At 26.3% G+C, this 13,694-nt stretch overlaps 1 protein-coding gene across 1 annotated transcript in view; it reads right to left on the bottom strand.

Moving 5' to 3' along the window:
• The window catches only part of LOC112694105 (collagen alpha-5(IV) chain-like), a 42,391-nt gene that overhangs the window by 2,985 nt on the left and 25,712 nt on the right, over positions 1-13,694 (bottom strand). Inside the window, exons 23-57 of the mRNA XM_025569483.1 lie at positions 13,537-13,572; positions 13,321-13,456; positions 13,147-13,198; positions 12,931-13,052; positions 12,393-12,532; positions 12,270-12,314; positions 12,144-12,212; positions 11,945-12,024; positions 11,734-11,843; positions 10,089-10,185; positions 9,794-9,899; positions 9,667-9,729; positions 9,356-9,427; positions 9,227-9,271; positions 9,067-9,123; positions 8,874-8,932; positions 6,319-6,409; positions 6,150-6,254; positions 5,982-6,034; positions 5,697-5,733; positions 4,134-4,196; positions 3,924-4,022; positions 3,711-3,773; positions 3,387-3,452; positions 3,244-3,314; positions 2,814-2,913; positions 2,537-2,603; positions 2,405-2,456; positions 2,157-2,223; positions 1,601-1,712; positions 1,434-1,531; positions 1,267-1,346; positions 1,050-1,140; positions 828-926; positions 559-630 (exon numbers count right to left, since the gene is read on the bottom strand). Coding sequence (XP_025425268.1) covers positions 559-630; positions 828-926; positions 1,050-1,140; positions 1,267-1,346; positions 1,434-1,531; positions 1,601-1,712; positions 2,157-2,223; positions 2,405-2,456; positions 2,537-2,603; positions 2,814-2,913; positions 3,244-3,314; positions 3,387-3,452; positions 3,711-3,773; positions 3,924-4,022; positions 4,134-4,196; positions 5,697-5,733; positions 5,982-6,034; positions 6,150-6,254; positions 6,319-6,409; positions 8,874-8,932; positions 9,067-9,123; positions 9,227-9,271; positions 9,356-9,427; positions 9,667-9,729; positions 9,794-9,899; positions 10,089-10,185; positions 11,734-11,843; positions 11,945-12,024; positions 12,144-12,212; positions 12,270-12,314; positions 12,393-12,532; positions 12,931-13,052; positions 13,147-13,198; positions 13,321-13,456; positions 13,537-13,572 — 2,775 coding nt within the window. The remainder of the gene's footprint in view (positions 1-558; positions 631-827; positions 927-1,049; positions 1,141-1,266; positions 1,347-1,433; positions 1,532-1,600; positions 1,713-2,156; positions 2,224-2,404; positions 2,457-2,536; positions 2,604-2,813; positions 2,914-3,243; positions 3,315-3,386; positions 3,453-3,710; positions 3,774-3,923; positions 4,023-4,133; positions 4,197-5,696; positions 5,734-5,981; positions 6,035-6,149; positions 6,255-6,318; positions 6,410-8,873; positions 8,933-9,066; positions 9,124-9,226; positions 9,272-9,355; positions 9,428-9,666; positions 9,730-9,793; positions 9,900-10,088; positions 10,186-11,733; positions 11,844-11,944; positions 12,025-12,143; positions 12,213-12,269; positions 12,315-12,392; positions 12,533-12,930; positions 13,053-13,146; positions 13,199-13,320; positions 13,457-13,536; positions 13,573-13,694) is intronic.

Here is a 13,694-nt window from a genome sequence, read left to right as displayed (position 1 = left end):
CCGTATCTAGGGGGGTCCAGGATGTTTGAATCCCCCCGAAATTTTTTCAATATCTTACGAACGTTTAAAATACTTATTTATTTTTAATACCAACATAAATATTTTCAGTCAAAAATGACTTAAGCTGCAATTAATCATTGACCGCTTTTAATTTTATATCATAATATCATATGAAAATATGATATTAATTTTAATTAAAGAAGATTAAATCTTTTTTTGTCTTATTTTTAACTAAATATCAAAATTTAAAATCTAAATTTAATAAAATTACAATATACATGTTTTGGACCGAAAAATATTTCTAAATACGGCCTTGGTGGTTATAGAATTGTCTCACGCCATTTTATAATATTGAATGAAATTTTTCAAATTTTCAACAATATTTTTAAGATAAGCAACTTAAATGAAGCTATTCCAAAACATACAAAGTAAATAAAATAATGTTCTACAGTATATAGAGTTAAAATGAAATCATGTCAAAGCTTTGAAGTAAATGCATACAATTAATTGCCTTATATAACATTTTATTACTATAGATATTGTTCAACTGTTATTTACCCGGAAATCCTCTAGCACCAGTTCTTCCTTGTAGTCCCGGTATACCTGGTTTTCCTTTAAGACCTTTAAAACCTAAAACAATCATTTAATTAATGATGAATAGTATAATCATTATTTATTATATATTTATAATATAAAAATAAATGTAATATTACGCTATGTAATTGAAAAATAATAATATATAATATAAATTAATTCATGTTATAGTATAATAATATATAACAAAATAATAAAATTAATTGATTAAATATAAATGATTATTTTTGTACCTCTAATTCCTGGTGAACCGGGGTAACCAGGTTCACCTTGATCTCCAGGTAAACCATCACGTCCATTAAATCCATCATCACCAGGAAGTCCTGGTAAACCTATTTTATCAAATATTTCACGTATATTATTTGAAAAAAAATAAAAATAAAAAAATTGTACCCATGATAGTATTTGTTTAAAAAAAGTCAATTTAGTAAAGTAACATTTATATTAGAACTCACCTGCTATTCCTGCATATCCATCGTCACCACGTACTCCTTTTAATTGAGTTTCATTATAATAAAATGTGTCTCCAATTTCTCCTTTTCTGCCCTATTTATGAAAATCACAATATTTAGGAAAATATTTATAATTTTTTTAAAGAAAAAATATACATATTAAATAAAAATTGCAAACGTATTCAAAATGTATGGTTTTTTAATAAATAAATCGATTTACTTTTAAACCAGGGATGCCTATTAATCCTGGAGGACCAGGCAGTCCATTAACACCACGTACACCTTTTATTCCATCGTAACCTAAAATAAAATTTGAAATATTGTTAACATTTTTATGAATTTAATTTTATGAGAATATTATTTTCAAATAATTAATAATAAAATAACCTTGTGGTCCTTCGGGTCCCGTTTCTCCAATATCACCTTTTTCACCGAAATACCCATTTAAACCAGGCCGACCAACATCACCAATTTCACCTTTGTCACTAAATAGGAAAATAATGTTTTAAAACGAAATCTATACCATGCATAGAAAAACCATATTATTGACCTACCTATAACGTACTCGACCAGGTTCACCTTTCATACCTTTTGAACCCGTTTTGCCAGTCATTCCATTAATTCCTGGTTCACCATCTCGACCACGATTACCTTGGATCGATATACCTGAGTGTATTAAAAATAAGTTGCATTTTTTATATTTAATTTAACCTTTTTATAATGAAAATTAAAAGAATTAAATTATTTTTCAGTATCATAGAACCAATATTTTTACAATGGAACACTAATTTTCTAAAATTGTTCCATCATTGAAGCTTTATAAATTGTAATGCCAATTTAATAGCATATGAAATATTTTTGTTGATTTTTAAGTCAATTTAAATAGTTTTATAAAATTGTTTGAAATATAGAAACGAAATTAATTCTATTAGTGAATATCGTTTTCCTTAATTACGAGTATATTAATAAGTAAGAATATAAGAAAAAAATGATGAATCTGGTTTTGAATCTTTCATTAAGAAAAAACTATTATTCTGGTATAGTAACCTCCTTTGTTAAAAAAAAAAAAAGACATAAGTTAGTATTTTATTTTGCTAAGAAAATCCAAACCTCTACGACCAGATTTTCCTTTAATTCCTTTTATGCTGATTCCTCGGGGGCCAGAATTTCCGTTAACCTGAAAAAATTCAAATTAATATTTTTATTTTTTTCATTTTTTTTTCTATAACAATACTATAAATAAGAATTGAAATTACAACCTTTAAAATAATTTAGTTTATTCGTTAAGAAATATTAAAAGATAAAAAATGTTTTAAATTTTAAAATGTGTATTTATTTAAGCATTTATTTATACAAACCCCGTCATCTCCATATTCTCCGGGTGCTCCTTTTTGTCCATCGATCCCAGATCTTAAACATTTATATTGAAACATTTACAATTTATAATAATAAACCATTATTATTTTATCAAACAATTTTAATAAACTTGCCTTCCCGGAGCTCCATCTATACCATTATTTCCTCTTTCACCATGCTCTGGATTTAAGCCTGGTAAACCTATAACGAAAAATGTATTAACATTAATATATTATGTGTATATAAGCTAATAATATGTATCAATAAACAATTAAAAGTTGTAGTAGTTTTTTAATTTAATCTAATCTTGTTCTACAAAAAATATTTTAATAGTAAAACCCAAATAATATAACTTATTCATTTTTTTAACCATAAAAAATATTCATGCATTACATTTTATATACCACGTACCTGGTAAGCCTTCAGGACCAATGTCTCCTTCTTCTCCTTTTATTCCTGGTAATCCTGGATATCCAACGAAACCCTTGGGTCCAATATCTCCCATCATACCCTACGAATTGAGAATAATGTATTTTATTAGATGATTTAAAATTATATGGTGTTTTATTAGGAATTAAAAAAAAATATTTATTATTATTAGAAGTACAAGTATTTATTATTCAGATAAGTAACTATTTAAAAAAAAAATATTCGTATAATTTTATATTCTACTCAATAGTTCATTTTTAATAGTACAATACTCAAAATCTAGGTAATTGTCAACAACCTACATATATTACGAGTATATTGTGAGAAAAAAATTATTAGAATCAAATCAGAAAAAAATCACCCGATTTTATTTGTAACTCTACACTACGTAAATCTAGTTTTATTTTCTTACTTTAGGTCCTTTTATTCCAAATAATCCTGGTAATCCAGGTTCTCCAACATCACCTCTCAAAGGAGTATAACCTAAAAAAAAATTAATAAGTATAAAAAGTTATGATTATTAATTTTTTTAGGCAATAATTGTTATTTTAATACCTTGTTCTCCAATATCTCCTTTTGTTCCAATCGTGTATCCTTCATAACCCGGATCTCCAGTGATTCCTATTGAATAATGAAGTATAAATATTAATTATATTATACACAAGTTGATGTTTTTGTGACATAGTCCATTCAAAATGCATAATTATTGGAATACTTATTATTTATTAGAAATAAAATAATAAGTAAAATAAATAAATAACAATAAAATTCTGCTTTTAAAACTTATTTTATTAAAAGCAAAAGATTTATTTGAAAATTTTTAAACAAATAGATAAAAATTAATTTTTAATCACGAGTAGTGATAAAATCAAAACATACCTTTGATTCCTTTGGGACCAACTGGACCATACGGACCACTATATCCTTGATCACCAGGCAACCCTATTTCATTCATTTATGAAAAATTAGCAATGTATTTTATAAATATACTAATAATTTATATGAAAAATTAAAATATACTGATATACTTTAATTTATATAAATTAAATTAAATCTTTACAAATAAAGAAAATTTAATGTAATTATAAGTACCAGGTTTTGCAATATCACCAGGGAATCCATCAAATCCTTGATCACCTTTAAGACCCTTCAAACCAGGCTTTCCACTTAATCCTGGAGGTCCTTCGACACCTGATTTAAATAAATTCATCAATATTTAGAGCAACTATTACTGGGTATATACAATATCAAAATATTAAAGTAAGGATAATAATAATAATATCAATTTTATAACTATTATACCTGGTAATCCTGAACGTCCTTTTAATCCAGGATAACCTTTTGGACCTTCCTCTCCTTTGACACCTAAAAAAGTGAAAACGCAGATTTGAGTACTTAAAAATTATTAACATTTTTTCTTATTAAGTAAACATAACCGTCTGACTATATTTTAAAAACCTCTTATATGAAGTTAGTAACAAGTATATAGTGATATCGATTTGTATACAATATTATATTTAACTATTTGTATTTAAATATATTCAAGGAATAAAATATATAATTATTATTTTATAAACAAAATAAACCTTGTTTCGAGATTAATTATACTTACAACATTTCAATAAAAAAAACCTCATTTTTATACCGAATCAAATGAAAAAATGTTTGTATGTATGTTTGGTGCGAAAATCAGTTATGTCCGGACGTAACTGATTCTTGTACCGAGAGATAAAAGTACGCAAAGTACGTACAAACGTATTTGGTTGTTGCAACTAACAAAAACATAAATATCTTGTCATTTTTTTCCCTTGACATTAACCGGACATATCTAATAATTGTACTGATTCAATTGATAGAGAATTCGTTTTTAACATTTGTATGTTAAAAACGGAATTTCGAAAATATTTAACGTAACTGTTTATTGTACCGTTGCCTTCAATTATTAACAAATTTAATGAATAGATTAGTTTCTCTAGCTTCCTTCTGAAATTTCAGTTCAGAATGAATAAACGCTTCGTTTGATCAGATGAAACTCGAACAATTTTGAATTTATCAAAATTTAATAACAATTGTTTAATTTTCAAAATTTGAAAAACATCAGATGGTGAAGGCATAACAATACGCATACGTATTATGAAGTTTACTTGACGGTTTTTCCAATTAATAAATAGATGAATAGATAGAAGTTTGATAAGTACGCCGATAATATTGAGCATTTCGTCAATAAGAGTTGCGTTAATAATTTTGTTGAACTTTTCAATATCTAATAGAAAAGTTAAGTACGTTAAATAATATGGCTTTATGAGTTATAGGTTGTCGGTCAATACATATTGAGAACAAATTTTCTTGACTGATAGATGGGAAGGTGGATTGAGTATGTTCGACGATCAATAGTTTAGTCTTAAACTGCTCAGTTCTTGATCTTAATTACTAGTTTTCCTCAATTACTCAAATAATTTGAATGAACAATAGGTCGAATTTGTAATCAAAAGAAGCTTTTTAACTTGCGACTTAATAGACTCACGAAATAAATTTATAGACGATATGAATTTATTTTGAGAGTTTTTCTAAGTTATGAAACACATTAATAAGTTTATTAAATTTGCTCTCCATAGATTCATATGATGAATTTGTGGACATAACTATGTTTTAAATTAATAATTAATATTTTTATTTAAATGTATATTATAAAGCGTTAAGATAACAATATAATGCATAACATGACCGATTAGTATCATGGACTGATATTGACTAATTATAATACATATGATTGAATAAAAATGATTAATTGATTAAAGTATTAATATTAATCAAAATTAGAAATTAAAAACGATATATAATAAATTGAAAATGTTCAAACCTTACCTTTTTCTCCTAATAAACCAAGATCTCCCATCAAACCCTAAAAATATAAAATAAAAATATTAGGTAAATTAAAATAAAAAAATTTCCGATATTTTAAGTACTTATATTATTTTTGGAATTTACAATCTAATTTATATCTATTGAATTTAACATATTCTAAAAAACTTGCGAATATTAAGTCATTTATATGAAATTATTATAATAGCATATAAATTTTAATATTTCAGTTTTCCTTAATTATAGAGTCAATTATAATTTTTATTAACATTTATTTAATTAAATTACCATTCTTCCGTGTTGTCCAGGTTTACCATCAATTCCAGGTTCTCCTTTGGTACCTAAGTATTAAGATTCCTTCATTAAAATAGTATAAATATACTTTCTGTCCATGGCATTAAAAGAAGACAATTTGCCTACTGTTCTAAATTTACTAATATAACAAATTGTGTTTACCTTTATCACCGGGTCTTCCTTCAACTGATATTCCAATATCACCACGTTTACCTTTTTGTCCATCTAATCCATGGAAACCCATTAGACCGATTTCTCCATCTCTTCCTGTATAACAAAATAGTTTGATCAAAAATTACACAAGTAAATCAAAAATAATAATTGCACTCACCTATAGCACCAGTTTCTCCTTGTGGACCGCTAAAAGAATAATCTCCTCTAATACCAGGAAGTCCCGGTAGTCCTTGATCACCTGTTAGACCCTATAGAAAAAATTGGAATTTACATGGGCATTCTTACTGGGTGTGATATAGGGTAAAGGAGATACATCCCCTCCCATGGCCTTTTTTTTTTTTTAGATAGATAGATTTTCGTGATTAACTGATAAGTGATATTTAATAGTTTAATGAAAATTAAATAAATATATACTTTTTGACACGTTATCATTTTCCATGCGAATATGTAAATGGTATACAAATAATAGACTATGATTACAGAATAATATCTGTAATATAATATTATATCGATGTAAAGTGTAAAGAATAAATTAGTCTCAATATACTATCGATTATATAATTGATAACATATTTGTGTTTACACTGAAAGAAATATGATTAAAATAATTAACTAAAATGTTCAGTTAGATGAGAAATAGTAGGCATAACCAGAATATTGCTAAACAGATCGAACAGTAAACTTGATATAACTAATTGATCTGTGATATGTTCAATTGTAATTTTGTTAATTGCACTTTAGTTAAGAGTACACGTTATTTTGTAATTGATACTACTTGGATTATGCATACTACAATTAAATACTTTTATCAGAATATTTGGTGTTTTTAACAAACCATATTTGTTTGTATGATTAAACACTCTGTAAAAATTACCAAGTAGAAATTGGTATTTATAACCAAAGTACACAATGTGTTTACAACAAAGCGTATAGGTAACTAGAGCAACAAATATTAAGAAAAAACCGGTGTTGGTGAGTTGCGGCTCAAACCCTAAGTAACGTACGAGTTGCGGCCCGAGCTTATGAGAGGTAAGTACGAGTTGCGGCCTATACAATAATCTATGTACTACATATATAATATACACAATACATAGCACATTTATATAAACATCACAATATAAATTTATTAATACTACGTATTTTCTAGTATTGTCGTGTATTATTAATATTTGTCATTTCAAGAATATAAATAAAAAAAAATATTCGTAAATTTATAATACCATATAGTAATTTCATTTTTTAGTTATTGTTTTGGTTAAAATAATAATAATAAAAAGAAAATGTGTGAAACATAAGCTTATAAATATAATAATATTTTGCGTTTCTAGAATATAATATATAATAATTATAAATTATTATATATACATATTATATTATTACAACAGATAATACAATAAAACGATCTATATTATATAAAGATATAACTTGCCATACGTATCGAACAATTCGTTTATCACTAAATGTATAGCCAACAACGCATCGTACATATAGTTACTAGCCAATAGGTACACAGGTAATGATAATTATTCGGGCCGCAACTCACCTATAGCTAAAATATTGTTGGGCTGCAACTAACCTGCGGCTAAAAAATTATCGGGCCGGAATTCACCGATCTCCAACACCGGAAACGACACGACGGGCCGCAATTCACCCACACCCGAAAAAACAACTCTATATTTAGTACGCGTCATTAGTATTTTGGTTGGTTTTACGATTATGATAACTGATGATCAAAAGAAGTTCTGTAAATATAACAAGATATAAAAGTAATGTTTTGTTAGAACTAAGGAATAACCCAGTAACCAGTACAGTTTTTAATGTGAATCGGTGTTCAGTGTGTCAATTCGTGACTCGTGTTCATTTCGCATTTTGACTTTATACATATTGTACGTACTTTTTTTTTAAATGGTAGATGAAGATGTAAAAGATTTTTTGACAGCGAGGGACTTTGCTTTATTTGAAGGTAAGATTAATTTTATTAAATTAGGTAATGGTGGTTTAAAATGTATTTAAGAGACAGGTCCGGCTCAAGTGTTTAAACAAACATAGACGAAATTTAGTTTTTGCCGCCCCTTACGTGTAAATATTTTATCAAATATTATGTTATTATTATTACATTTTAGCTATCTTAACAGAATATTTTTTTCAGTGTAGAAATTATTTTTAACGATTTATACAGCGTTTTGACGAGTTACAACAGACGACTGACTTGTATTTTTATTTTTGATCAAAACGAAACAAAGTAATTCAAGTATACTAATTTTTTTTTTAAAAAAAAATTTAGTTCCTCCTACAAGTAGAACTGATAAAAAAAAGTGTGGGTGAAATAGACAAAAGTAAATTGTCTATGCAGCCTGATGTAAGTTGTTGTATGTTGTTTTTATATAAAAAAAGAGGGCGTGGGAGCTTGGCTCACCTTTTAATACATTTTTGTATTCCCCCTCCCACCAATAAAAAATACTGATAACGAGTCTGGGCATATGTGATACTATAACTTCGCCATTGTAATTACTAACGCTAACGAAACATTAATAATCAATCGCTTTCACGAGTGTGAAATACAAATGGAATTTGATAGTATTTGATAATAATAATACTGTATAGCTACAACTGTACTACTGTTGCGAGTAAGTAACATGCCATGAATTTAAATTCTTTAACCAAATAAAATGTATTATGAACCAAAGGTATATGTCTAAAATACACACGTACCTTTTCACCTATTGGACCTTCAAGCCCAGGCAATCCTTGCATACCAAAATCGCCTCGGCCTGAAAATAGATAAAAATGTTTTCAATCGTTTTACATTTAATAGTTACAGATCATAAATAATACTATTTCATTAAAAGCAAATATAAATAAAATTACAATGAATTTAGTGGTAAAAAGATAAATGTAAACATACTTCCTTTATCACCAATTATGCCGAATAAACCGGGTCTTCCAGAAATTCCTTTAGCTCCTATTATTGAAAAATAATAACAATTAATCTTAAAGTTCAAACATAATTTTTAAACAAAATTAACTCAAAATAAATATGTTACATGTATTAATTAATAATTTACCTTGTAATCCAATGTCACCGATATCACCAACTGGACCCAAGTCTCCTAAACATTTTTTCAATTTAAGTCATTAAGTCAGCTTCAAGTATTTATTTTGTTATATCAATTAATTTAAAAGTACAGGTATACCTATTTTTCCAAGAAAACCATGTCTTCCTTGTATTCCAATAGGACCATTGTCACCAATTAATCCTCTTAAACCTGAACAAAAAATGATCAATTTTAATTAATAATATAGTATATAAATTTAAATGATTAACTCATCAATCAATCACTATTCAAACGCAATTTAAAATGTACATTATTGTCTTATTATAAAATATAATTTTTAATAATAAAAAGTATATAAATATTTATTCTAAAACTAATACTGTTATAAAATTAATGAATTATATAGGTGTGTATAGTGAAATAAAAATATATTATTCATAATTATTTACCAGGTGATCCCCAATCTCCTCTTGAGCCTTTTGTTCCATTAACACCATCTTCTCCGTCAATTCCTACATAAATTAATTTTTATTTACACTTTATTCAAAAAATATTTTATTGTATTCTCTATTATACCTTTTGGACCAGGTTCACCAAAGAAACCTTGTAAACCTCTTAATCCAGGTGCTCCAGGGAATCCAGGTGGTCCTCTAATGGATATTCCTTGTTCACCTTTAATACCTTAAAATTAAAAAAAAAATTATTAATCGAAAAACTGTATGTGGGTATAACATCATAAAGTCTTTATTTAAAATCATCTAAAGTATCAGAATAATATGATAAGTACAATTCAGTAAAATATAGTTAATATAGTATCAATATCAATATCATAACTTTTAACGAAATAATAAAATTTAGATAGTGTTATTACTTTTTTTCCGACTAGACCTGTTATGCCAGGACTTCCTTTTTGACCTTTAGAACCAATTAATCCATCTAGACCAGGATAACCTACAGAGCCACCAATTCTGAAAATAACATTTTTTTTTATTTATAAATTATCACAATGAACACTGAATATTAAAAAACATATATCATAAGTGTTTATTTTTAACTTACTAATAAAAATTATGAATTATGTTAATTTTAAAATTAAATGAATTTCAAGATTATAACATTATCCAGATAGCAATACAATATTTTTATAACAATTAAAATAAAATATTATTACGAATAACATTTTGCATAAATTTCAAAAACATTTTTAATTGATTATTTTTGAATTAATATCTGATATAACATTAAACTCAATTATTTTTTTTATTAGTAGTTTATTAAATATTTTACAAATAATTACCTTTAATCAATATAAAAAAGGAACACAATAGTAATTAACTAGTTAGTTGTTTATTAATTATATATTTTTTGATTCATACTTAAAAAAATTATTTTTCTTTTTTAAATTTATATTATCTGTGTTAACAATATGATTATAAAGAGTGTATTATTTAATCAAGTATTTTTGATGTAAAAATAATATATTGCATATTAAACTTATATAAATATACAGGCACACTGAATTTCTCGGTCGTATTACATTGGAATGAATCAAATTATTTTTACTATGTATTTTTTAAATACCAACAAATATTTGAAATGCCCTATTTCCAATCGTTATGTCAAGTTGGTTACACACTATGCGTTTTTGATGCAAGCGTCCACGCGTTTAGAAAACGGTCCGTTTTAATCACACTGAACCTATGATTACGGATCAGAGGTTTATATCACACTTTTTTGTATCCATAAAATGTTAACCATAACATTTTTATAAATATACATGTATACGTGCCATAATCAAAAAATTGGTACAGAATATGAATAAACCGAGTCATTGTCACTTAAATATTATTTGTTGTAATGTTGTGCTATTTGTGTTAGCATTATGTGAATAAATATATTTTTATCAATTTAATTAGATAATAATTCTAATATTTTTTATTAGAAAATTAATGCTTTGTTAAAATTAAGCGATGCTTAAAATATGCATTCAATAAAAATAAAAAGTAAAGAAAATTAATCGTTATTGGATACACCCATTGAATTTGAAAAAACCACGTGAAGGGTAATTTGAAATAACTATAAATTATTTCATTATAAAAGAATACTATTAAGCATAATATGTCCAATAGTATTCTTCAATAATGTTATTATAATAGTTTTAGTATAATTACGTGTATATGAAATATAAATTAAACAAACGGTATGGGAATGTGATCCGTTGCGGCTTTGCGTATAATGTTATTGGTGCCATAATTATATTGATTAATTTTGAAAAACGGATACGTACAATTACATAATATCAGACCTGTACGATTTAATTTAATTGTATGAAATTTTTATGTTATAGGTTTTTAGAAAAAATTACATAAATATATTAAGATAGTTGGTATATTCAATATTTGTTGTTGATACTTTATTGCACTCATATTTTTGATTAAAATAATCAATTTATTGACGAAGTTTATAAGAAACTACAACTGAGAATAATTATATTATACTTTATTTTTATTACATACCCTTCTTCTCCAGGTTCACCTTTTTCTCCTTTAGGACCATAATCACCGATCTCTCCAATTAATATATTTTGACCAGGGTCACCACGATCTCCTTTTTGAGCAGGTAATGCCTATAAATCATTACCAATTCAGCTTAATTATTTGTCTAAGTCTTACTACGTTGTTTTATTTAATGAACTATATAGAATATACGCAACAATTCTAAACATACTGGTAATCCTGGTGGACCAGGTTTTCCGGGATTTCCTTCTATTCCTTTTAATCCTTGATCGCCTGGAATTCCAGAATATCCTGAAAACAGTGAAATAGTACGATAAAATTAATGATTTTCCAAGTAACCAAGTGTATTCTTATTTATGGTAGCATTACATATTTTTATATTATATTAGATATAAGAAAATTATATTTACCTTTCAATCCTTGAGGTCCATCGATTGTATAACCAGGAGGTCCAACAATGCCTGAGAGTCCAATTTCACCTAAGAAGAGAAATACAAGTTATGTTTCATAAAATATAATTATGCAGTGTTTAATACCTTGATCTCCTATTGGTCCTCGCAGACCTTTAATTCCTTTTAAGCCTGATTGAAAAAAAAAAATTATTAACAAATTAAATCAAATTTAAAAATAAATAAGTTAATTTTAGTAAAAAATTATACCTTTTTCACCAAATTCGCCTTTATTGCCTTTTTCCCCTCGAAGCTCTACAATTAGTTTACTAGAATCACCAGGTTCTCCTTGTGGACCTTCATCACCACTTTCACCACTGTCCCCAGGTATACCAGGATTTCCAGGATATCTATTTGCATATATATAAATCATTGTCAATTTATAATTTTAATAAAAATCAGTGTTGTTTTTAAATATTTTAAATTTTCATACAATTTGCATCAATGTATTAAAAAATAAAAATTATTTTAAAAATAGTTTACTTTTCACATTTTCATGATACTTGAACTTTCATACTATGAAGAATAATTTTATATTAGATATAAAATATAATTCAAATGAGTCTATAGTTTAATAAATTTTAGTATTTTGCTTAAAAATCGTTTTAAGGTTATTCATTTCAGAATTAATAATAATAAATTTGTAAATAGTTACTTAACACAAGGTTTTTAGTACATAATTTTTAATGTTTTCATTAATTTATTATCGTTCTTTGATATTTTTCCTACAAACAAAATTTTGTTATACCCGCGTTCGCCAGTTAAGTCAAAAGGATTTAGACCATCTGGATAATCTCCTTTCTGCCCGGGTTGGCCATGTCTACCAGGACGGCCATCCATGCCTGGTAATCCTTGATCCCCAAATTGACCCTGTTGTTGTATGGTTATTACATGATAAACGTATTAGTCTTTTATTCATACAATTTGTTATATTATTTATTAAAAATATTAATTTATGACTTACTTTCAATCCTTTTGGTCCAATATCACCAGGAAGTCCCGGAAGACCCGGTAAGCTGTAAAATATATTCATGTAAATGTATGATTTAATATTTACAAAGTAAATAGAATGGGTACACAAATATTATAATATATAAAATTATGCGTATGAATGTGTGTAATAAATATACATCAATACCCTGGGAATCCCTTTTTGCCATCAAATCCTGGATATCCTGGTGGACCTGGGTCTCCTACAGTAATCATTTCATCTCTGTCAAAAGTAAATATTATGCTTCCCATGTCTCCTTTTATTCCAAAATCACCAGCAATTCCTATAAAAAAAAAAAAAAAATGATTGTTTAATGTTTTATGTATTTAAAATAGGTCATGCGTTTTATTGTTTACTACATACCCACGGAACCTGGTCTTCCACTTAATCCCTTGTGACCTATTTACATATGAAAACAAGTTAAATATAATATAAATTATATAGATAAAAATTTTGAAGAAAAACCATATAAATATCGAATACCGTTGTATTCTAATTTTAAGTAATACATTAAACACATA

Source organism: Sipha flava, unplaced genomic scaffold (genome assembly GCF_003268045.1).
Source record: "Sipha flava isolate LNK unplaced genomic scaffold, YSA_version1 0_pilon_pilon, whole genome shotgun sequence".
Lineage (NCBI taxonomy): Eukaryota > Metazoa > Arthropoda > Insecta > Hemiptera > Aphididae > Sipha > Sipha flava.
The sequence above is the reverse complement of the archived record's forward strand: the minus strand, read 5'-3'. Positions and strand labels throughout refer to the sequence as shown.